A 26452-nucleotide genomic window follows, 5' to 3' on the forward strand; every position below is an offset into this window, starting at 1 on the left:
GGGTTCGCGCCATTCGCACGGCTCTCGGTCCCGCCCAGACTCGTCAGCGCTACCAAGCCCGACCAATTACAGAGCTTGCGCTACACGTCGTTGCGACAAGTAGTTACATTTTTTGAGAGGTGCACGTCAGCGACGCCGACGGCCACGGCGAAGGGCTATGCGTCAACGCCATAGCATACGGGTGCACTTGACGCAGAAGTATAAATCAGCCTTTAGTCAGTCTGATTGCAGGTGGATGATGCTAAATAGGGATCCAAAATAGTTTTACTATGTCCACTTTCTGTCAAAAATACATTAGACTATATTGGGGGAGGTGGGTTAGTGCGGTTGGCTTGGGGGTCGGCAGGATACAATTTCAGATATATAGCGTAGATTTGCATTCACGATATGTTGAGGTTGTCTCGAAGCAAAACACAGTAAGTAAATTAAGTATTGAACATGTCATGATTTTAAATGGTGAATTTAGTAGCTGTAGACATGGAATTTTTTCTGTAAAAACCTGAACAATCAAAACACACTAATAAAACAAAACAAAAATGCCAAGATTTGTGTTATTTGCAATAACAGTGGAAAGGATGGAAAAAGAATTTTCAAATCTTCATGGTTGTCTACAAACGCTGATCTTTAGTTCTTATTTTCTATTGGATTCGGATCTGGTGATTGGCTGGGCCATTCTAGCAGCTTTTTTTTCTTTTCTGAAACCAGAGTTTTCCTTTACTGGGTTTGAAGTTATTATCTGTTTCCATCCAAAAATGTAAATTAACTTTATGCGCAAAACTGAATTATCGCATATAAGACGTGCGAATACAGCAGCGTTTCCATCCAACGAGTCAAAGCGAACAAAATCGTGACTTCATGATTAACTGGCGACTAATGTTAACAGTACAAAAGGAATTTGCAGCAGCAGGAGACTCTGCCTGAATCTTTTCTTCATTTAATAAATGACTTGCGCCTCAGAAGACGTGCGGTGGCGTTTGAAGGCGCGAGATGCGGAGCACAGATTCTCTTGATTCTGAAGGTAATTAATAATATAATAAAACTAATACTAAAATGGTTAAGGGGTTTTAAAATGACCAAAACAACATTTCAGATGTTTTCAATGTGGTCAGCCTGCTAGTTAGTCCATTCGCACACATTTTCATCATCACATGATCTCATAACAAAATCACATGACCTTTGTGCATACTAGAATTTGTTTGGGAAAAGTGTTTCAATCATAGTTTATATGCATCTTTTATTATCAAATAAAAAAGTTTTACAAAACACTACCCAGTTATGCACATGTTTTTTATGCTCATTTTCAAAATGTATGCGCATTTTAGCGATTTCATCAACCGTTTTTTTTACGTGCATATCCAAAATGCGTATAAAAATAGGTGGATGGAAACGTAGCTATTGTCTTGCTGAATTGTCCACCCTGGTTTTCATATTCATCATCTGTTAATGATAATGTTGGACTGAAGCAGCTAATGAGAAAATTGACAGCTGCTGTCTGGTCTTTCCATGACTTTTTACGCTTTCCTTTCTTCACGTGTTCAATACTTTTCCTTGTGCCATTTCATTTTATTGCACACAACTTGCTTTTGAAACGATGGATTACTTTGGCTGTTACTGAGATCTGGTGAACATTTCGAGTCAACAGCACATTGAGAATTCATTGATTATTTCACCCGCAGTATATAAATTTAGAATTATTTACATTTCAAAAAGACGATGGCTCAGAAAAAAAGATCAAATCTGTGCTCAAAGTTGTGCTGGTTCAAACTACTTTTTAAAAATAGAGTTAAAACAACACAATTCTTAAGTTTTTTTGGGGGGGCAACTTAATTTTTTAAAGTTCAATCCACCTAAATTTGTAAAAAAAAAAAAACAAAAAAAAAAACACGATTATGTCAACTTAATCGGTTTGTGTTGGGACGACATGGAGGAATTGTGTGGAACGCTGCATTTTTAAAAAATGTACATTCAAAATTAAATCAAGAAAGGATATCAATGCATTTTGATAGTCTCAGAGTCGATACAGAATTGATTTCTCAAATGATTTTTTTGTTTTAGCCACAGCTCTACTGTACACGATCGATGCATTTTAAACGATCATCAACAATTATTTGATCAATAATTAAATATTGTTAATCCTAGTCTTGAACAAATGTTAAACACAACAAGTGATAAAAGACCATTTTGAATGCATGTTAGTACCAGCTCTTCTCTTTGTCCAGGCTTCTTTCATGGCACGTCTGCCGGCTCTGGGATTGGCCGTCTTCCACCTGTACGACTCTGCTGATTCGCCCATGACTCTGCGCTCCGAGACGCTGCTCAGGGTTCCAGGACGGGGTCAGAGCATTCGGGGTTTGGATCCTCTGCCTGTGCGCTCACAAACTGTTGATGGACAGCCGTTCTACATCCAAAGCCAATCCCTCACTCTGGGCTTCTCTGGAGCCACAGGGCTGCTGGAGGTGAGAGCATTTCAGTGTGTCACTGCTGAAATTAAACACACAGGAAGTGAAGTGAGAAATTAACAAGGGTTCAGGGTGAAATTATACAAAAACGTGATCTTGTTTGCATAATTCCTGAAGTGATTTGATTGCTAAAGCAACTTGGACTGCATATGCAAACGATTCAGTCAAGCAGAATTCCTTTGGTGGAATAAGAACGTGGAATAATTGATTGACTATATTGAATATGTTTCATTTACAGATGTTAGTCATAAGTCGTCACTAGTTTATATAGAATAAAAAATTATTTTACTCGAATAATAAATGATAAAAACAATAAACAATTGTTGATTAACTCTAATCTTTAGTACTTATTTTATATTGGATTCAAGTCAGGTGGTTGGCTGGGCCATTCTAGCAGCTTTATTTTCTTTTCTGACACCAGAGTTTTTCCTTAAGTCTCTTTGGGGTCATTGTCATGCTTAAATGGCCCCTTTCATCTTCATCATCTAGTAATGTGAATGTTAAACTGAAGCGCCTAATATTCATTATTAAAAAAAATCTATATTGTACACTATATAAAATATATAACTGCTTATTTAATTTACCTTTGCAGTCATCCAGTCTTTCAATTACTGATAACAATTAAAATTGTTTTATTACTAAATAAAAATCTGATAAACCTTTTTTAGCAAATTTTTTTATTTTATTTTTTTATTTTATTTATTTTTAAATTTATTTTTATTTTCATGATTAATTAAAATGATTATTTGTATACATGTTTTATTTGTCATTTATTTTTTGCAAAATAGTTTTTTTTTTTTTTACATTTAGCCAAACTTTTATATCAAATTTTATCAACTATTTTTAGCAATATTTAACTAATCATACTATGAATAGTCATTTGTATACAGTGTATTTTGAAGTTTTGGTGCCTAAATTCATTATATTAGTCCTTAAGCAGTTTATTTTTAAGTTATTTAGACCAGTGTTTCTCAACCACGTTCCTGTAGGGCCACCAACACTGCTTGTTTTGATTTCTCCTTTGTCTGTCAAACCCATTACAGGTCTTTCCGTTTCTGCTAATGAGCGGATGATCTGAATCAGGTGTGTTTGGTTAAGGAGACGTGGAAAAAGTGCAGAGCTGGTGGTGCTCCAGCAACATGGTTGAGAAACACTGATTCAGACCAAATCATATTGCATTTTGATGTCAGCTGTAATACAAATCATTATCCTTTTCAGCCTTGCAGGATTTGCAAGTAGTAAAGTCAGGGAATAAATACTCCAAACATCAGCTCGACTCATCTAATATTGCATGCTTATAATAAAAAGGAAGTTTCCAAGTTATGACACCAGCAGTCTATTTTTATATCCAGTCATCTGGCTGAGTATTTTTTTATTGGTTGCCAGATGAAATGAAACTCATGTTTTTTTGTAGCACATATGCGTTTATGTCCTCTTTTGCATTCTGAGTCAGCAGATGAGTCTGCAATGATTAATTCTCCCGCTTTTCTCCATCAGAGCATTCGACGGAAAGACGATCCCCAGGAGGTGAGGGTACAGATTCAGTTCCTCACCTACGGTACGCGACCCTCCAAGGACAAGAGCGGGGCCTATCTGTTCCTGCCGGATGGAAATGCTAAGGTAGCGTCCGCTTGTCTTGCCTGGCAATTCATCAAACAACCTGAGGCGGATTAAAGCCTGACTTGCATTGTGAGATTTCAGATGTTATTTAGGTATTTGAGACTAATTTAAAAAAATATTTTAAATGATTCATAGAATTGTAGGCTGAAAAAAATCTGTATTTGATCGCAGGTTTGACGTGTTCATCCACAGCCACTTAATGATTACTGAGATCAAATTCTTACTCCAAAAAAATTCTGGCTGTGTCTGAAGATTTAACTAAGATCTAACTACAACCACCGTCAAACCAAGAACCCATAAAAACATCAAAAATTAAGATGCAAAGAGCCTGACAGCTCAAACCAAATTAGGGAAAATTAGAAAAAAATTGATAATTCATTCATTCATTCATTCATTTTCTTGTCGGCTTAGTCCCTTTATTAATCCGGGGTCGCCACAGCGGAATGAACCACCAACTTATCCAGCTAGTTTTTTACGCAGCGGATGCCCTTCCAGCTGCAACCCATCTCTGGGAAACATTCACACACACACACACACACTCATACACTACGGACAATTTAGCCTACCCAATTCACCTGTACCACATGTCTTTGGACTGTGGGGGAAACTGGAGCACCCGGAGGAAACCCACGCAAATGCGGAGAGAACATGCAAACTCCACACAGAAATGCCAACTGAGCTGAGGCTCGAACCAGCGACCTTCTTGCTGTGAGGCGAACGTGCTACCCACTGCGCCACTGCCTCACCTAAAATTGATAATAAATCAATAACGTATTATAGTTCTGGTCCTTGATTCCAATTGGTTGAGCTGCGTTTCAAGTTGTCGTAAAATACTCTACAAACGTAAACCTGTGGCTGTGGCTTGGCAACCTTTCCACTATCAATACTGTGCTAAAGAGGTTTTTTGTTGTGGTTCTGTTTAGTGAAATAACAGTTTTATAAGAGCAATAAACTCTTTGAAACCATAGTTTACAGTGAATTACAACATCTTATGCCGAGTTGAGACTGCATGATTTTTAGCCTTGATTTTGCCTGCTGACAGGTTTTGAGAAATCACAGACGAATGCCTGAAATCACAGGCAAATTGTTGCTCATTCATGTGAGTAACAATCATGCAATGTGAACTACCAAGGACACCATCTGAGAGAATCACCAATGAGTTGCAGACACCCGTGAGATATTTGGCATGCTAAATATCTGGAGCTGTCGGTGATTCAAATCATGCCGTTTGACATGTGTTCTGACTAAAAATCTCATCTGTGATAACCTACAGCCAATGAGAGAGCAGCATCCTCTAGTATGTGTACCTGCAGGCCAGTGGGAGGCTGGGGGAGAAGTTAAAAGCGCTCATTTTCAGTTTATTTTTACTTAAGAAATCGAGGAAAAAGTAGTGTAAATTTGGCAGGAGCACCCATGTCTGTTTGACGTGTCATCTGAGAAATATCACAACCAGATTGAAAATTAAAAAGTTGAAAAGAAATTGCTAATTCACTTCAAAAGCCAAGTGAGAAAATATATAAGTAGATTTTCTACCCCACTAAAGGCTTCTTTCTCATTATGTAGTTAATAACCAAAGATATACTACGTGACCTTGCGTTGTTTCCATCCCACATAGCAAAATTTCTCTGGCCCACACAATCAGGTTTTGCTTGGCCCACATGCCGCAGTGAATTACGGTACATGACTGGACCAAATCTGGCTTCCAGACAAGGGCCAAACACAGACCATATCTGGGCCAAGTCTCAGCCAAGTTAATAACTCATAACTGGGCCTGAACTGGGCCAGATAGGTTGGTGTGTCACGATTGCAATGAAATTGATAAACCCATGGAGTGATGCGCTTTAGGCACACTATGGGCACGCTTTTTCTCAAAGTGACCTGATTAGTAGAATTTTTTTTTCTTTACTCAAAAATGATTTTAGTATATTTTAAATGTTGGTCAAGACTGGCCAAACTCACATGGCCCACTTATCAAATGTTTAAATCTGGGCCAAATACTACGTTTTACATCTGGCCCAAATCTTGTGTGCCGCCTTAAAAACGGTGCCACCTCTGCCAAACCCGGGCCATGTTTGGCCCACATGCTGTATGCCAGTGGCGGATGAATGCCTGCTGTGCCAGCTTTTTGCCAAATCTGGGCCAGAATTCTTTGCTACTAGGGATGTCATTTCTTGGGTGTTTTTGGTTGCGAGATACAGTTTGCGGGCCGAGACAAAGTTGTCTGTAATTCTGTCTATTGTAAAGTCATGCAGTGTGAAACCCCCTATCATCGAACCAACTTGCAGTGTAAACACAGCACCGACGAAATGCTACCACTAGATAGTTATGCAAACATCTGCAGTGTGAAAACATCTGTGACCTGACTACTTTGAAAAACGTGCAGTCTGAACCAAGTTCAGAGGGGGTTTTAGACACTATGTGTCATAGTTAATAATCAGGGCTTGACATTTGCTTTTTTGATCACCAGCCACAGTGGCGAGTAGTTTTCCAACGTTACTAGCCGCTCTGCATTTTCACTAGCCACAATTTTGTTGTTGGGAAAATATTTTTTTATATGCATAAATATAACTTTGACAAGTTACTTGATTTAGATTTTGTGTTTTGGCCACATGCCTCCTCATTCTTTTCACGTTTTGTGTGTCGTGTATGAGCAAATGGGTCATGGTTTCATAGTGTTATACTGCAATTAGTTTTAATTTCACATGACTTTTCAGAACTCAAAATTAAGGATTTACCAAATTTATCTCTGACCACACCAAACAATTATTTCTTTGCCACAATTTTTAAGTGTGTCAAAGCCAGCTAAATATAGCTCCATCCTATACTTTTTATTTAACAAAACAATTGACTTTTAAAAATAATTATTGTCAAAATATGCACAGTAATCTGTCCTGGCTAAAGGTCTCTCAGATCACCAGTTAACTGCACATAAATGGAGAGTTAATCTCATATTAAAGTAATGTTGTTGTAAAGAAATAATAATAACTAAAGCATATAAACAAAACTAACTGTAAGCAAAAGAAAGCAGGTGAAAAACATAGTGTGTGTGATAATGGAAAGATGATCACACGGTTAAGGCCAATTAATAATCTGTTCAAAGCGAAAGCAACCGGTGCTGCTTACAAAAAGACATATTTGGAGCTCTTGAAAGCAGCAAGACTGTGTCTGTAGGTGCATTAGCATTACTTTTTTGCCTGACTATTTGAAAGAGAACCGATCACAGTTGCGTTCAAAGCATGGTTGCTTCAAGCAAGGAAACAGGAGCAGGAGAGAAACAGGAGAGGATCCTCTCATTCGGTATTCATCTGCTTTCTTCTGCTCGTGGGAACGCAATTTTTTTTTGTTAGTCGTGCTGTTTCTCCATTCTAAGATCACATTTGCACGCATATTGGGTCATTCTTATAGTCGAACCCTGCTTTTGAGAAAACCACAATTTAAAAAATTATTTTCAACCAGCCAAAGTGGCTAGTGGGAGTGACTGTCTAACCCGCCAAAGCTGAAATCTACCCGCATTTGGTGGGCTGACAGGTGTTAATGTTAAGCCCTGTTAATAATGCACCTTAGCTGTTAAAAGATCACTGTAAACCACAGCTTCTTGCTTTGAGTAATGGTGGGAAAATTTGATTTCGAACAGTATTTTGACAGGCCTAAAAAGAAAGCGGCCTTAAGAGAAATGCAAACATCAGATATGGTTCAAAACAGGGGATTGGTTTAAAATCGTGTTATATTTCATTTATTCAGTTTGATGTAGTGTAAATCTCTGGACGAGTCTTATTGTGTGTATTTATTTATTTATTTTTGTTAAATAATACATTGCATAGAGCAGTGTTTCCCAACTCTGTTCCTAAAGGCCCACCAGCACTACACAGTTTCAACCTCTTCCTAATCAAACACGCTCGAATCAACCCATCAGAGCATAAGTAGAGACTCCGAAACCTGAAATGAATGGGTCAGGTAAGGTAGACATCCAAAATATGTAGTGTTGGTGTGACAACAGGAGCTCGGTTGGGAAACACTGATATAAAGACTAAAACAGCATGATTTATTTCGCTGTGTTGTGAACTCCGGTTGGGAAACACTGGCATAGAGTATGATACAGTGTTTTTTTTTTTATCGCATGTTAGTTTATACATTTCTAGCTACCATAATGGTTGTAAATACATGTAGAGAACAAAAAACATCATTAGTACATATAAAAGATTAACATTATAATAATATTAAAATAATAATAGGAAAAAAAGAAAGAAAGAAAGGTGTGACGTTGATCATAACAATATGGCTTATTATTGAGTTCGTCTCTTTAGGAAAATAGTCGCAATACATGTGTTATTTGTTCCATTTCATACACTTCTTGAATGTATGCGTCCATTACGGACACGTCTTTAGAGATACATCCAGCTGCTGAACCGCAGAACTAACACACGTTTTAGGCACACACAATCTAGCACACACGATTTAGGCAAACCATATATGGTTACTAACTAATCCCTTAGCATTATGGCCACCTATTAAATTTCACAAACATGGTTTCCCATTTCAGTCATTATTACTATTATATCGTAATGATCGTTTTAACATCTGTGCAGTTTTTGGAACTCAAATTATGTAAATAAAAACTATTGGTTAAAGACATATATGACTTAATTCACGAGTCCACATACACAAAGAAAACATAATAGACCGTATAATTGTTGGATTAAGTGTAATAAACTAATTTAGCATCTTAATCTTATCATACCTGGTTAAAATCACTTTGTTGTAAAATATAAAAAGCAAACAATAATGTGTCACATTAAAATGAATTAGCCTACTGTAGTTAATCATTTAAACAATATGTAATATAGTTATAAACTGATTATCTTAACCGATTATCTGATTATAAACTATTATCTTTTACTAAACTGTCACAGCTGTTAGGGTAATTAGGCAAGTTATTGTATAACGATGGTTTGTTCTGTAGACTATTGAAAAAATGAAAAAATAAATTAGCTTAAAGGGGCTAATAAGTTTGTCCTTAAAATGGCTTTTAAAAAAATTAATAACTGCTTTTATTTTAGCCGAAATAAAACAAGTAAGACTTCCTCCAGAAGAAAAAAATATTATCAGACATACTGCGAAAATTTCCTTGCTCTGTTAAACATCATTTGGGAAATATTAAAAAAAGAAAAAAAAATCAAAAGGGGGCTAATAATTCTGACATCAACTGTATATATTTACTTATTTTTCTATTAATTATTAATAGTTAATTTGTTCCTACTGCTAAATTTTGGTTTAAAAACAATATATTGCTTACTATAAATTACTATAGTATTAAATGTGGGAAATCATAATTTAAAGTTATTAGAAAATTAGTTAAATAAACACTATTAAATCGCTTGAGTAAAATATTAATATAGTGTTTTACATTTGTTACATGTAAAACGAGTTTTATTGCATATAAAATGTATTATTGCCTATATTAACTTGCTATTATTTCCTTTTAATGAATCCATCATATAAATTAAACCTGTAATATTTAGATTGTTCAGCAAGGCCAGCAAACGAGTATCTGCCATATTATTGTCAGATGATAATGACTGTTCAGCTATGATGACTGAAAGAAAACTGTTCAGTCTATTATATGGAATGGCTATCGGAAACAATGCTCCCAATTTGCCCGTCTCGATCGCAATATTTATGAAATAAATTAAACACTATTGTTTAATTTTGTACAATATTTATTAACCATATATATCAAAATATATAGATGACGATGTTCAAAAAGACGTTAATAACATCATCATCCCTCTTAACCATATATGGTTTGCTTAGATTGTGTGTGCCTAAAACGTGTGTGGTTCTGCGGGCCTGCAGCTGGATATTATTGCGTCTTGACTGTTGCACAACTATGGCCATTTTCCAGCTTTACGTGGGGATCGCCAAACAGTGTCCAGCTACATCACTACTAAAAAATACATCCGAACACCTTCTTTTCTCTCGTTCTCAGCCGTATTCGCAGAGAGAGGCCCCTATCGTGCGTGTGGTTGAAGGTCCTCTGTTCGCAGAGGTTGTGGCACATTATCAGCACTTCCAGCAGACGGTCCGCATTCATAATGTTCCAGGTACTCCATCTGTCCTGCGTGCAAACATGTGTGAGGACATCCTGGCCTGTCTGATCATTTATTCCTGACGTGTCTCTGCTCTGTCATTCAGGGGTTGACGGTCTTTCTTTGGACATCACCACTATGGTGGACATCAGAGATCAGAATAACAAAGAGCTGGCCATGAGGTTCGTCACCGACATCCAGAGCGGAGATACTTTCTACACGGATCTCAACGGCTTTCAGGTGAATCCACACGACTAGAAACTGTTGCTGGGCTAACATGCGGGTTTGTTAATCAGAGCTGAAGTGAGAGTTCAGCCAAAAATGGACATTTGCTTGTAGTTTGCTATCCCTGAGGTCATCAGAGATGTAGGTGAGTGCTGCCGGCAGCTAGCTTTCTGCAACTCTCACATGGTTGCCCACTGAAGCTAAGCAGGGCTGCGCCTGGTCAGTACCTGGATGGGAGACCACATGGAAAAGCTAGGTTGCTGCCGGAAGTGGTGTTAGTGAGGCCAGCAGGGGGCGCCCAACCTGCGGGCTGTGTGGGTCCTAATGCCCCAGTATAGTGACGGGGACGCTATACTGCTCAGTGAGCGCCGTCTTTCGGATGAGACGTTAAACCGAGGTCCCGACTCTCTGTGGTCGTTAAAAATCCCAGGATGTCCTTCGAAAAGAGTAGGGGTTTAACCCCGGCATCCTGGCCAAATCTGCCCACTGCCCACTATTCAATTGGCTTCATCACTGTCTCCTCTCCACCAATCAGCTGGTGTGTGGTGTGCGGTCTGGCGCAAAATGGCTGCCGTCGCATCATCCAGGTGGATGCTGCACACTGGTGGTGGATGAGGAGATCCCCCCCCCACATTGTGTAAAGCGCTTTGAGTGCCCAGAAAAGCGCTATATAAATGTAAGGAATTATTATTATTATTATTATTTAAGGATAGTGTCAAAAATTACAATAGTTATTTTGCTAGCGCACGCCTTGGGTAGCCTAGTTTAGCCTGTATGTGTTTGTTTGATTCTCAAAGGGCCGATAGCCTTTGACGTGCATTTTATAAATCACTAAAGATCACGTTTTGAGCTAAAAATCTTCTATAGTGTTCTGAAGTCACTAAATGTGACCTGAGGGGGAGTAAAATTACAGTGAATTTGTGTTGATTGGTTGAACTCTCTCTTCAGCGAGCACACGGAGCAGAAGTTGATTTGATCTACTGTGGCTCCACACTGCTCATCTGCCAGATAATCAAGCTAATGCCGCATGCCTTTTCTGCTCATCAGATTCAGCCTCGGCGATACTTCCAGAAACTTCCACTACAAGCCAATTTCTACCCCATGCCCAGCACAGCATACATCCAGGACAGCCAGTACCGGCTCACGCTCCACACGGCACAGGCTCTGGGGGTTACCAGTCTGGCCAGCGGTGAGTCGGGCTCCGTTTAGTGGATTCTTGCATGAAATGTCATGTCAGTACTCTATTTATATAGTAGTTGTATTACAGATTTGTTTTAATTTTACACACATGTATTTTTATTTTGTTCATACAGATATTAGTGCAAAAACAGAAATGCAAATATTATTTATATGAACCCTTCAAAAATATAGCAGCGCATAGCCCAAATGAAAGTTTTTCATTCATTTATTCATTTTATTGTCAGCTTAGTCCCTTTAATAATCCGGGGTCGCCACAGCAGAATGAACCGCCAACCTATCCAGCAAGTTTTTACGCAGCGGATGCCCTTCCAGCCGCAACCCATCTCTGGGAAACATCCACACACACTCATACATTACGGACAATTTAGCCTACCCAATGCACCTGTACCGCATGTCTTTGGACTGTGAAGGAACATGCGGAGGAAACCCACGCGAATGCAGGGAGAACATGCAAACTCCACAGAGAAACGCCATCTGAGCTGAGGCTTGAACCAGCAACCTAGCGACCTTCTTGCTGTGAGGCGACAGCACTACCTACTGCGCCACTGCTTCGGCCAAAGTTTTTTTTATATCAGCATGTCAGCCAGTGTTAAAGATTATTTTGTTTACACAAATTTATGTAGTTTTTGTACAAATTTGATGCACTAAAATACCATTAAGCAAGCTGTAAAACTCGCTGATATCCAAAATCTTAAGAATTGATTTAATACCATTGTAGTTTGTATAAAACAAATACATTTGTATAAAAGTTGGGCTATGCGCTGCTATTTTTTTTTTTATTTTTATAAGAGTTAATATAAATATTATTTGTATTTCTGTTTTTGCACCAATATTTTGTATTAACAAAATAAAAAATATATTTGTGTGGAATTTAAATAAACTTGTACTACTGCTACTACTATACCAAATAGAGTAAATACCCTCATCGGCCACTTTTTTAGGTACACCTGTCTAACTGCTCATTTATGCTATTTTTTTCTAATCAGCCAATCACATGGCAGCAACTCAATGCATTTAGGCATGTAGACATGGTCAAGATGATCTGCTGCAGTTCAGAAAGGTGATTTAAGTGACTTTGAATGTGGCATGGTTGTTTGTGCCAGACGGGCTGATCTGAGAATTTCAGAAACTGCTGATTTACTTTTCACGCACAACCATTTCTAGGGTTTACAGAGAATGGTCCAGAATGATGTCAGTGGAGAATGGCCAGACTGGTTCCAGCTGATAGGAAGGCAACAGTAACTCAAATAACCACTCATTACAACCGAGGTATGGAGAAGAGCATCTCTGAACACGCAACACGTCCAGTCTTGAGACGGATGGGTTACAGCAGCAGAAGACCACACCGTTTGCCACTCCGGTCAGCTAAGAGCAGGAAACTGAGGCTAAAATTCACACAGGCTTACCAAAACTGGAAAATAGAAGATTGGAAAAATGTTTGACTTGATTTTTGCTGCAACATTCGGATGGTAGGGTCAGAATTTGGTGTCAACAACATGAAAGCATGGATCCATCCTGCCTTGTATCAATACTTGAGGCTGGTGGTGGTGGTGGTGGTGTAATTGTATGGGGAATATGTTCTTGGCACACTTTGGGCCCATTAGTACCAGTAGAGCATCTAGTCAACGCCACAGCCAAATCTGCAGCGACTGCGTGATGCTATCATGTCAATGTAGACCAAAATCTCTGAGGAATATTTCCAGTATCTTGTTGAATCTATACGAAGGATTAAGGCAGTTCTGAAGGCAAAAAAACCTTGTACTAGTTAGGTGTACCTAATAAAGTGGGTGGTGAGTGTAATTTTGATAATATCTTAATATTGGTTATATTTCTGCTGATATTCCCTTGTTGATATTCCTGTTTATAAATGTTTTATTTATTTTTTTATTTTATATAATCGCAGAGATTACAGTAGGATATTTTTGCAATATCATTGATTTACAGCTATAATCAAATCCTGTTCATAGAAAGGTTAGTAGTTAACATTTATACAATAGTATTTATGTGTAAAACACAAGCCTGATGAAGGTGACCTGCACTGTACTGTACCACTCAGCGGAAACGACTCATTTTAGTTATTGAATCATACTTTATTTATTTATTTATTTATTTATTTCTTTATTTATTTATTTATTTATTTATTTATTTGTTTGTTTTAAAGAGCAAATTTAAGTGTAAAAACTAATACAGGATTTGACACACTCCTTGAATTGGATCGTATTTACATAAAATGCTAAATTGCAGCATGTAGCTCAACTTTTTTAATTGGCTTATTTATATTAAATAGTTTGCATGACTTCATGCTTCGGGAAGGTTACTAAGCAACAATAGCACACCCTAATTAATATTCATGAGCTGAGCCATTTCCATACTAAGATTTCAACTTTTTTTCTACAATTGGAGCTGTTGGAAAAACTTGCTTTATTATGTTGCTTTCAATTTCGTATCGACTAAAGTAGCGCTACCTTTTAGATCCATAGCAGTGAGGAACATGAATCAGGGAGTGAGACGGTAGGGAGGTGGAAAACACTAACAGTGGGACACAGTGCTCTGCTTGTGTATTGATTCGATGCAATGTATCCAATAATGAAGATGAAGTGAGTGTACCGTCTAATGCTCAGCCTTGCTCTCTCTCGCTCTCTTCATCTTTCCCTCTTATGCTCTCTCAATCTTCCACAGGTCAGCTGGAGGTAATCCTGGACCGCAGACTGATGCAGGATGATAACAGGGGATTGGGACAAGGCCTGAAAGACAACAAACGGACAGCTAACAGGTTCCGTCTTCTGCTGGAGAGGCGGAGCAACAGTGCAAAGGTGATGTCTGATTGGATATGGATATAAAGGCGCTAAATTAGGGCTGCTCAACCCTGTTCCAGGAGATCTACTTTCCTACAGAGTTCAGCTTCAACCCTGATCAAACACACCTGAACCAATTAATTAATCAGGCCCTGAGCAGCACTTGATAATTACAGGCAGGTGTGTTTGATATAGGTTGCAACTGAAATCTGCAGGAAGGTAGATCTCCAGGAACTGGCTTGAGCACCTCTGCACTAAATCGAGCTCAGAGTTTGGATTAGTACAGGATTTTTGGTAAGTTTTAATTAGGCCAAATTTACAAAAAAAAAAACAATTGGTATAGAAGTGACTTGGCTGTGAATAATGAGCTTTAAATTTCAAAACTGTGTTATAGTCCAGTGTTTCTCAACTACGTTCCTGAGGGACCACCAGCTTTGCACATTTTCCATGTCTTCTCCACCAAACATCACAGCTCATTAGCAGAGACTAAGGCCCAATCCCAATTCTACCCCTTAGCCTTTCTTCTTACCACTACCCCTTGTTTTGCGCATTCCCGTGAAAGGGTAGGGGTGTCTCAATTCTCTTTAGCTTAAAGGAGTAGTGCTAAGGGGAAAGGTTAGATACTAACCTAGATAATAGCACTTCGAATGGAGATTTTTCAGGACCACCCTCGAAACCAAAGGGGTAAGAAAATTTCCTAGAATACAGCAGCCACAATGACAGTATAGCTGCACCCAGAAGTAAGGAGACGCATAAATTAATATTTTTTGTCATTATTACGAATTTTACAACAAATCAGCACATGTTTTAATACATTTATAAGTGTGTTCGTGTTTTACGGTCATGCTTTTAAACAAAAAACGCTAAATTTCGATATCTATAATCCATAATCATAACTCCTGTACAGCAGTCCCACAACATTCTGACACTCGATGACACTCAGAAACCCTGTCAGAAAGGTCTAGTGGGTTAGAATGGGCTTTTTACAGTGTCTGCTATTAATGTTAATGTTGTTTTGGTGTGTTTACATAGATGAATATGGCCACTGTGTAAATGCACAGAACAGTTACGATCTTATAGCCACATTAGATCATGATAACACAATATATGGCTTCTGTGTTTTCCTGAAGGTAAATACCAAAAAATAATGCAACTGTAAACAGCAGTCGCTATTGTCTGATCTCATATGAAGTAAGAGATCGCAATGACCTGTGTAGGTGCTGTAGTGCTGCGGTAAATTTTGAAGCCATTCCCCTTCACACTCGATTTTAAGGGCGAAGAATTGGGATTAGGCCTAAAAGACCTGTAATGGGTGTGACAGACGAATGAGACGTCCAAAACATGCAGTGTTGGTGGTCCTTCAGGAACGTGGTTGAGAAGCACGGTTATAATAGACAGTAGATCTTTTTTCTTAAGAAATTTTAAGGTCATTATGCTAATGCTGACTGAAATGCATTTTAACATTATCCTATACTAACAATAACCTGTAAAAAAACTAATTTTAACTATGCATTAGCCTAACCCTAACTAACTTAAAACAAATCTGAACCTGCTACAATGTGCCTGACAAAATTGTATATATATATATATACACACACACACACACACACACACACACACACAAATGTTTGTGATTCTGTATGATGTAAAAGCCACAGTTTTATTGTAAAACCAACCAGACCCAGTTTTAATATGCGTCTCTTAAAATGCAAATGACCTGCTGCTTCCACTCCCTTTTTCAGAAGAGGGCGGTACCTTGACAACAAAACAGGCATATATTTTAAAGCCATGCTATATTCTGACGCAGACATGACGTGCCACAAAGTCACTTGAGTTCTAAAAGTTCTCTTTCATGGCAACTAGTCAAATAGACACAGGGTTATGTCAAAAATATGCAAATTACACTATACTGGTTATGTTTGAAAATGAAAATAGTTAAGGAAGAATCACATTTATCATTCATTCATTTTCCTTCGGCTTAGTCTCTGATTTATCAGAGGTCACGACAGTGGAATGAACCGGCAACAATTCCAGCATATGTTTTATCCACCAGATGCACTTCCAGCAACACACAGTACTGGAAAACACCCATACACTCTCACATTCACACACACTAATACACTACATCTAATTTTAGTTTACCCAATTCACTTAGTGGGGGAAAGCGGAGCACCCGGAGGAAACCCACGCCAACATGGAGAACATGCAAACTCCACACAGATATGCCAACTGACCCAACCTGGACCCGAACCAGCGACCTTCTTGATGTGAGGCGACAGTGCTAAACCACTGAGCCACTGTGCTGCCTATCACATTAATCAATAAAATAGATATATGAATAAATAGCATTCCTTGTTGGCGACAACACACCTCTGACACAGCTAATCCTCGGGAATTATAGAAATTTCCTATAAGAAAACTCAGTCACACACACTGTAAAACCCCAAAAATTAAGGTAACACAAACCATTTGAGGAAACCGATTGCAACAAACCATTTAAGCTCAAAAGCTAATCCTAATGAGTACTGTGAACTTAATCTATTTGAGTAAACGAAGCAATTTGAGCACAGTAAAACCCAATAAATGAACAGAACTTAAACCAGTTGAGTACTGTAAAACCCAGTAAGTTAAGGCAACTCAAACCATTTGAGTAAAAAAACGAATCTATATGAGTACTGTGAACTTACTCCATTTAAGTTGAAGTAATAAGGTATTTAATTTACTCCTTACCTTCAACACTGAGTTCAAAACTCTTTTAAATTGAGCAGAATTAACTTTCGGTTCATTTTGAGTTAATTACACTCATTGGATAAAGTTAACTGTTGGGCTTTACAGTGCAGTGGAGTGAGTTCAGAAGCCGTGTTTAGTTTTATATAAATGACTCCCTTTGAAGTGACATCACACACTAAAACAAGCTGATATGACCCCTTTAATGCAATTTTGTTTCCTGGCTGACTGATAAAAACCTGCACACCCTGAACTGGCATGAGCTGACTTCTCTAATTGGAGCCTGGCTGCAATGTGGGCTTCAGAGGAGAGATCTCTTCATGCATACCAAAATATTGCTGTCCAGTATTAGCGTGAGCATTATGGGAAGTGTAATTTCAGCCAGTGGCCTGTAGGAGGCCCTCTTTGGTTAATCATGAGAGCTTTGTAAAAAGCTCCAGGGAAAGAATCACATTAGGATCAGTGCGTTTCAAAGCTGGCAAGTGTGTAATAACACTTAATGGGCTTTAGAGTTTATACACGCCGGCTGATTTGAATAATATATCTATTTTTTTTTTTTACTCAAATCGTTGCCTGAAAGATTTAAAATAGTTAATAATAGATATTAATAGACATCATATACCCCACCCCTTGGGTTTCCCACCATTACACGCCTTCCTCATGCCTTTCTCTTTGTGCTTGCTCATTCACTCATCATCATGTCTTTCTCTCCTCATGCATGCAGCCTGCTGGCTCCTATGCCAACATGCTAAACAAAATCATTGCTGGTATTTTAGGAGACGGCCAGGAAGAGGTAACCTCGCTGCAGCGGTGGAGAGTAGCACTCTAGCAATTTCCGAGAGCCCTAGTTCGGCTTGTTACCATAGCAACAAGTGACAGGTTTCCACCTGGATTAAGAGGCCAAAGGTCTCTTCCTGTCTGCTATCTGTACCTGTGCTGCTGTGCCCTCAAAGCAGTGATATAGCATGAGAAGATGGCAGCCTGTAGAGGAGTAGGATGTACAAACCTGTATTCGGGAGGGGGAAAAAAAGTTGGGAAGTTTTGTAAAATGCACTGAAATCAAGAATCCGTGGTTTGAATAGATTCTCTGTAACTTGTATTTAATTGATACGACTAGAGAAGACTTCCAGTGTTTTCATTAACAAACGTGAGCATGTCTTGTAAACACAAACAATTATATTTTGCTTAAAAAACTTTAAATGGAGGCTAATAAATGTAAAGAAGGTTGTAGAATATCCAAATTCAACTACTATGAAACTTTCTGCAATATGCAGGTGAGCTGGTAATGTGTGATGGCTTCATGTTTGGGTATAAAATGTGACTTGGGACCACAAAACCTTAAAGGTCCTGTGAAATTACAGGTGCAGTAGGTGATTGTCTTCAGAAGCATTTGATTGTGCTGGTTGAAAGTCTCTTCACATTCCAATAGTAATGATAAAGGTAAATTATGTAAATGTATTTATATGTATTTTTGGTAACACTTTATTTTGATGGTCCATTTGAGTATTAGTAGACTACCTGCTTAATATCTGCTAATAAACTGTTCGTAATTAATGTTAACTTGCACTAACCCCAACCTAACAATACTTATCTAATGAGAATTAGTTGGCATGTAGATGCAATGTAACTAAAATTAAACAAACGGACTATCAAAAAAAGGTGTGAGCATATTTTTATATCCTGACTAAGGCATAAGACAAAAAAATGTTCGTTCAATTAAAATTTGTCAAGCCGATAATTCACATAATACAGATAAGTAGCCCAAACTGTCTGTCAGCAAATGTAGATTTGTACATCTGCGCACCACTGTTTACACAAATCCACCGTTTGTGCGTGCACACGAGAGAGTGACAGTGGTAAAAACAAATATTGGATCAATATCGGTGTTACTTTTGCACAGTGGAGGAAGTATGACACCTGACAGCCTGTCTTCATGTTTCAGTTGAAATGATGTCAAACACTGAATAAAAAATGCCCATTTCAAAGCACTTCATGGGAACTTTAAGCTACAAGGACAAATTTTATTATTATTTTATTTAAAAAATTATTAAAATATTAAGTTCCGTAAAGACCTTTTTCCGTAAATATATCAAAATATAATTTTTGATCGGTAATATGCATTACGGTCATAATTTCGACGAACTTTAAAGACATTTTTCTTAACATTTTAATTTTTGTTGAACCTGCAGATTCCACATTTTCAAATAGTTGTGTCTTATACTAGATACTTTTCTACCCTAACGAACCATGAATCAATAGAAAGCCTACAGCGGGGAAAATAAGTATTGAAAACCATTAAGAAATCTAAGAACCAAAGAAATCAATATATCCATAAAAATATATCAAATTAGTTAACAAATGAAGTTATGTGTAATAAAATGAAATGATGTAGGGAAAAATATTGAACACATGAAGAAAGGGCGGTGTAAAAAGGCAGTGAAAGCCCAGACAGCAACTGAAATCTCTCAGTAATTCTTCAGCAACCCTCTGGCCGTCATTGTAAATTAATAGTAGCTGCTTCAGTCCAACATTTACATTTTCAGGATGATGAAGATAAAACCAGGGTGGACATTTCAGCTGGACAATGATCCAAAATGCAGCTAATGAGACTCAAATGCTTTCAGAGAAGGAAAGTCATGCTGTAGAATGGCCCAGCCAATCACCTGACTTGACTTTAATAGAGAATACAAATTAAAGCTCAGACTTGATCGACGAGACCCACAGAATCATCAAGATTTTTACACTCTGTTGAAGTCTGTGGAAAAACTCACACCTGAGCAATTCATACGACTTCAGTCTCCATATAAGAGTCGTCTTTAAGCTGCCATCACCAAAAAAGCCTTTTATATGAAATATTAAATATGTTTCAGTAGTTCAACACTTGTGCCATTTAATTGTTATTACACATAATTGATTTTCAGATTTGTTTTGTTTTATTTTTATGTTTGTATTGTTTGCTTTTACTAAAATCTGATTCAGTTCCATGTCAACAGCTCCTTTAGAAATATTATTCCCAGGAAAAACATGATGTGTTCAATACTTGTTTTCCCCGCTGTATTCATTCAGTTTCCAGATGAATATAAATCTCAATTTCAAAAATCTGACTCTGTGATCCATGGTCACAAATGAGCATCTCAATCTCAATCTCCTTCGGGGCTCATCATTTTGTGGTAAAATTCATGAGAGGATTGTCAACAATGACAGCAGAAAGCATTCTCAATGCAAAAATTGCAAAGAAGTCTTTCACCAGCGACTATAAATCATGTTGTGGGATGCTTCATGGAATCCAGATAACTGCACAGATCTCGGTGTGTGCAGCACAATGCAGGAAACCTCAGCTGAATAAGCTCGACCTTTGAGCCCTCAGATGGCAGTGCATAAAATACAGTCATTCTGTGGCGTTAAACAAAACCACATGGGCTTAGAAAAGCCCCTGTCATTTAACACAGCCTCGGGTGCATCAAGAAATACAGCATACATCTTTGTTAGTGAAGTAGAAAGCTACACTGTACATCAGCTCTCTGCAGTGAAGGCATTATGGCTTCTCAGGGTCAGAGAGTCAAAAAAAGACTTGCTGCTTTCAGGTCCATGTTTCACTTTGATTCTGGAAAACATGGATGTATAGATCTCAATCTTAAAGAACAAAGCAACCAAATGCAAACAATTTTCATGGTATAAAGGTGTAGAAATCTTGGAGTGCCACTTGATCGGATTCAAGACCTGTGAAGAGATGATGCCAACTCTACTAGGACTTAAAGAGATGATGCCAAACCTAAAAGCACTTGAAGAGATTATGCCAACCATCTGAGCTCTTCAAGAATAACACTTCATTGAACATGTATTATTAGTATCAGTATTAGTATTAGACTGCAGCTCTGCACAAGAAGTTTGGCCGGAAAAGAAATGGTTGTGACCAACTGAGTCTGGTCTCTCTCAAGGTTTTTTTTTTTTCTTCTTCACTTTCGTCAATTGGTGAAGGTTGTTCCTCGCCACTGGCTCGCATGATTTAGGACTTGGATGGATTTGCTCTTCAGTGTTTGGACTTTCATTAGTGAAAATAAACTGAACTGAACTGAAGCGCTTTTACATTGTAGATTGTGTCAAAGCAGTTTAACATAGAAGCTCTAGAACATTGAATCTGTGTCTGTCCAGTTTTCAGAATCGAAGTGTACTTCAGTGTGGCTTAATTTTCACTGCTGAAAGTCCAAACACTGAAGAGCAAATCCATCAATGCGCAGCTCTACAGGTGCCGAACCAAACAAGCAAGTGGCGACAGTGGAGAGGAACAAACTTCACCAATTGACGAAAGTGAAGGAAAAACCTAGAAAGAAACCGGGCTCAGTTGGGCACAACCACTTCTCCTCTGGCCAAACTTTTTGTGCAGAGCTGCAATCTAGGCGCTCGAGAATGTTGGACGTCCATTGTGGAGAACTCCAGGTGTAAGTAGTTCACCGGCTTGTTTTCAGGCTGGCCCACGGAATCAATGCGAAGACTCGTCGCCCTCTGGGGTCTTTCAGAAATCTGTCTCATGCTTTCCACTTCTTCATGACCATAACAATATCTGCTCAGGATATGGCCGGGTCCAGAATTATGGATACCCTAACATACTGCCTTTAATGTGACGTCTTTCATGGGAAGTATATGGTTATTAGATAAAGTCTCATTCTGAATGTACGGTGTAGTTTCATAGGCATGGCCTGAATGTGCTTGACCATCCAGATCTGTCTCCTATTTAACATCTATGAAACATCATGCAATTGAGGATCACACAATGATGACCATGAATTGTTGAGCATCTCAAGTCTGGTATCTGGTATTGTTGAGCATCTGAAGTCTGATATCTGGTATTGTTGAGCATCTCAAGTCTGATATCTGGTATTGTTGAGCATCTCAAGTCTGATATCTGGTATTGTTGAGCATCTCAAGTCTGATATCTGGTATTGTTGAGCATCTCAAGTCTGATATCTGGTATTGTTGAGCATCTCAAGTCTGATATCTGGTATTGTTGAGCATCTCAAGTCTGATATCTGGTATTGTTGAGCATCTCAAGTCTGATATCTGGTATTGTTGAGCATCTCAAGTCTGATATCTGGTATTGTTGAGCATCTCAAGTCTGATATCTGGTATTGTTGAGCATCTCAAGTCTGATATCTAGTATTGTTGAGCATCTCAAGTCTGGTATCTGGTATTGTTGAGCATCTCAAGTCTGATATCTAGTATTGTTGAGCATCTCAAGTCTGGTATCTGGTATTGTTGAGCATCTGAAGTCTGATATCTAGTATTGTTGAGCATCTCAAGTCTGATATCTAGTATTGTTGAGCATCTCAAGTCTGGTATCTGGTATTGTTGAGCATCTCAAGTCTGGTATCTGGTATTGTTGAGCATCTGAAGTCTGATATCTAGTATTGTTGAGCATCTCAAGTCTGGTATCTGGTATTGTTGAGCATCTCAAGTCTGGTATCTGGTATTGTTGAGCATCTCAAGTCTGGTATCTGGTATTGTTGAGCATCTCAAGTCTGATATCTGGTATTGTTGAGCATCTCAAGTCTGATATCTGGTATTGTTGAGCATCTCAAGTCTGATATCTTGTATTGTTGAGCATCTCAAGTCTGGTATCTGGTATTGTTGAGCATCTCAAGTCTGATATCTGGTATTGTTGAGCATCTCAAGTCTGGTATCTGGTATTGTTGAGCATCTCAAGTCTGGTATCTGGTATTGTTGAGCATCTCAAGTCTGGTATCTGGTATTGTTGAGCATCTCAAGTCTGATATCTGGTATTGTTGAGCATCTCAAGTCTGGTATCTGGTATTGTTGAGCATCTCAAGTCTGATATCTGGTATTGTTGAGCATCTCAAGTCTGATATCTGGTATTGTTGAGCATCTCAAGTCTGATATCTGGTATTGTTGAGCATCTCAAGTCTGATATCTGGTATTGTTGAGCATCTGAAGTCTGATATCTGGTATTGTTGAGCTTCTCAAGTCTGATATCTAGTATTGTTGAGCATCTCAAGTCTGATATCTGGTATTGTTGAGCATCTCAAGTCTGGTATCTGGTATGGTTGAGCATCTGAAGTCTGATATCTAGTATTGTTGAGCATCTCAAGTCTGGTATCTGGTATTGTTGAGCATCTCAAGTCTGGTATCTGGTATTGTTGAGCATCTGAAGTCTGATATCTGGTATTGTTGAGCATCTCAAGTCTGATATCTGGTATTGTTGAGCATCTCAAGTCTGATATCTGGTATTGTTGAGCATCTCAAGTCTGATATCTGGTATTGTTGAGCATCTCAAGTCTGATATCTAGTATTGTTGAGCATCTCAAGTCTGGTATCTGGTATTGTTGAGCATCTCAAGTCTGATATCTGGTATTGTTGAGCATCTGAAGTCTGGTATCTGGTATTGTTGAGCATCTCAAGTCTGATATCTGGTATTGTTGAGCATCTCAAGTCTGATATCTGGTATTGTTGAGCATCTTAAGTCTGGTATCTGGTATTGTTGAGCATCTCAAGTCTGATATCTGGTATGGTTGAGCATCTAAAGTCTGATATCTGGTATTGTTGAGCATCTCAAGTCTGGTACCTGGTATTGTAGACCATCTTAAGTCTGATATCTGGTATTGTTAAGCATCTCAAGTCTGAAAATAATTTGCTTGTAAAACTTAATTCCCACTCAAGTAAATGTAATAACTAAAAGGAACAACATTGAAATCAGATGGTGTTTATATTTTTTATATATATATATATATATATATATATATATATATATATATATATATATATATATATATATATATATATATATGAATGTTTTATATGCAATAGTCGCTTTAGAAAAAATCATCTGCTAAATGACTATGTAAATGGGAAATATATACAGAATACCCTATGGTTAATGAAAACACTGGAAATCCTTTCTTTGTACTTTTATCAATCAATTAAGTAAAGCCTAAAGGTGTAGTTTACCCAATAATTCTGCTAGCATTTATTCAGCTCTCACTTGTTGGAAATCCTTTTGAGTTTCTTTTATTGAACACAATTGACTAAAGCGTCCATTGACTTCCATAGTCATTTGTTTCCTACTATAGAAGTCAATGTGTGCCAGCAACCAGCACTCTTCATTAGTTTTTAATTGAAGAAAGAACCTCATAAAACCACATGAGGGGGAATAATTGATGATGGAATTTCATCTTCCCTTTAACAAGAATTTTACTGCATTTTACAAAATGCCCCGACCATATTTTAACGTTGCTTTATAGATGTAGAATGTGTATTGAGCTTGTGTTAATACCCTACAGTCACCCCAGTGTGTTACGTAAATAATAGAAGTCAATGGATTGTGGTTTTAGAAGTCAATAGAAGTCAATGGACTGTGGTTTTACTTGCATGTTGTCCTGAACCATGTCTGTATCTTCCAGCCGGTGGACAGCAGACCGGTCAGCTTCCCGTCTCTGCTCAGTCACATGACCTCCACCATCCTCAACCATGAGGTGCTGGCACTGCCCGTGTTGCCCAGGAAACATGGCGTGCCACCCATGCGAACCTTCGCCCCATTGGCTGGCACTCTGCCCTGCGACTTCCACCTGCTGAACCTCAGGAGCATCCAAAGCCCGGTAAATGAAAGCCCTGAGAGGAAAAAAATAGTGTGTCAGTATCGATTTCGGCTGCTGTGAAACTGATGAGGACTTGAGTTCGTAATGAGAAAAAAAAAACGTTCAGACTTCAAGTGTTGTGGATCTTGTGGTCCGCTGGTTTTTATTGTGGATGTGTTTTGAGGAGGAGGAGGAGGTGCGGGGTTGCTTTTTATTGACTTTTATTTGGTTTTCTATTATTCTTTTTTCCAGCAGGACGCTCACTCTCCATCTCCCTATATGGCTTTGCTGCTGCACAGACTGGGTTTGGACTGTGGTCTGGAGCCGCAGAATCCTGGTTTCAACTGCACCACCACACAAGGCCAGGTCAGTGTCCTTTTTAAACAAAACATATGCAGCATATATATTTATGTGCCAACGGCCAGTTGTTTATAAATAATCAGGTACTAATCAGGGCCAATTATACCATATCAAAATCAGGCATCAAATTTTCTTGTTTAAAATGGCTTTGATTGACAATATTAACACTTTTGTGCACTGCACTTGAACTTATAGTCATTATATACAAGGTAATGTGCTGTGAGTTAACATCCTAATAACCTACCGTAAACGAAGATGCTGTAATAAATGTATTATTCATGTTACATTTACATTAATGCAACCTTTTGTAATGTTGCTATATACCTTTTATTTCATTTAATATATTCCATGTATTTTAAAATCACATTTGGAAATGTGGAAAATGGTCACCTTGTTTTTGAAATATATTGTAAACTATATTTTGACGTTTATTATATTGACCTTATTCTAAAATGCAGAAGTGCACCTGTTTTTTTGATTGTCTTAGAACTTCCGATTCAGTCGCCTATGGGAGAAATGACTAGGAATAATAAACGGCAGAAAACGGTCAAACTACTTGCTCTAAAAAACAAATGTTTGCATGACTATACAGACCAAGTAGAAGAATATAATAAAAAAATATCAAATTGCAACATCAAGCAGCGTAACAAGCAGTTTTTAATGTAAAAAAATAATGGAAGCGAATGAGACCGGAAGTCTCAAGCCAAAAAGATTCAAATGGCAGCACCCGCTCGTCGGCGGAGAATAAGGTGAATACTATGTAATAAACAAGGTACCCATTTTCCACATGTCTAAATTTAGCTTTTATGTTAAAAATAACTATTGTGGAATTAAAATATCAAAACGTACATGAAGTGTTTCATTGTCTTTCAGTGTAACATTTATGTAAACATGAAAAAAAAAACATACTTTGTCTTAAGCCGTGGTCACACTGCACTTTTCGCCCTATAGACGTCCGTTTATACGCATGCAAATGCGACAGACTGGAATCAAAATCTAAAGATGTCTGACAATATTTTGTGATATAAATTACATTGGGCGTCTCCTGTGAACCATGGTAAAAATATATGATAGCTGTTATTCTTTGCTCAAAAAGAACATGCATTTTTAATGACTGAAAATATATGAAGCTGTCAAACCTTTTTTAAAGAGCCCCTATTATGCATTAAAAAGGTCATTATTTTTGGTTTTGGGGACTCCAACGACAGGCTGATGAGCATGCAAGGTCAAAAAACACTTTCATTGTCTTATATTATGCATTTATTTTGACGTAATTATCCCAGCGACTCCCATACAATTTGTGCACTCCTTTGTGCGATGCTAATCTGCGCTGATTGGTCTGATGACCCAGTCTGTTGTGATTGGTCAACTGTGTTAAGCACGAGACAGAGAGA

General features: G+C 38.1%; 1 protein-coding gene across 23 annotated transcripts in view; it reads left to right on the forward strand.

The window, feature by feature from the left end:
- Positions 1-26452, forward strand: part of man2a2 (mannosidase, alpha, class 2A, member 2) — an 80794-nt gene that overhangs the window by 49381 nt on the left and 4961 nt on the right. For 10 of the 23 annotated variants that reach the window (XM_087311722.1, XM_087311725.1, XM_087311724.1 and 7 more), the window contains 8 exons: positions 2220-2456; positions 3957-4079; positions 10066-10180; positions 10272-10405; positions 11438-11579; positions 14270-14403; positions 24525-24719; positions 24951-25064. In XM_087311722.1, coding sequence (XP_087167848.1) covers positions 2220-2456; positions 3957-4079; positions 10066-10180; positions 10272-10405; positions 11438-11579; positions 14270-14403; positions 24525-24719; positions 24951-25064 — 1194 coding nt within the window. Of the gene's footprint in view, positions 1-209; positions 538-2219; positions 2457-3956; positions 4080-10065; positions 10181-10271; positions 10406-11437; positions 11580-14269; positions 14404-17836; positions 17906-24524; positions 24720-24950; positions 25065-26452 lie in introns of those variants that run through there. The other 13 variants (XM_087311715.1, XM_087311714.1, XM_087311718.1 and 10 more) reach the window with 4 other exon arrangements.

This window comes from Danio rerio, chromosome 25 (assembly GCF_052040795.2).
Source record: "Danio rerio strain M-AB ecotype USA chromosome 25, GRCz13ab, whole genome shotgun sequence".
Taxonomy (NCBI): Eukaryota; Metazoa; Chordata; class Actinopteri; order Cypriniformes; family Danionidae; genus Danio; species Danio rerio.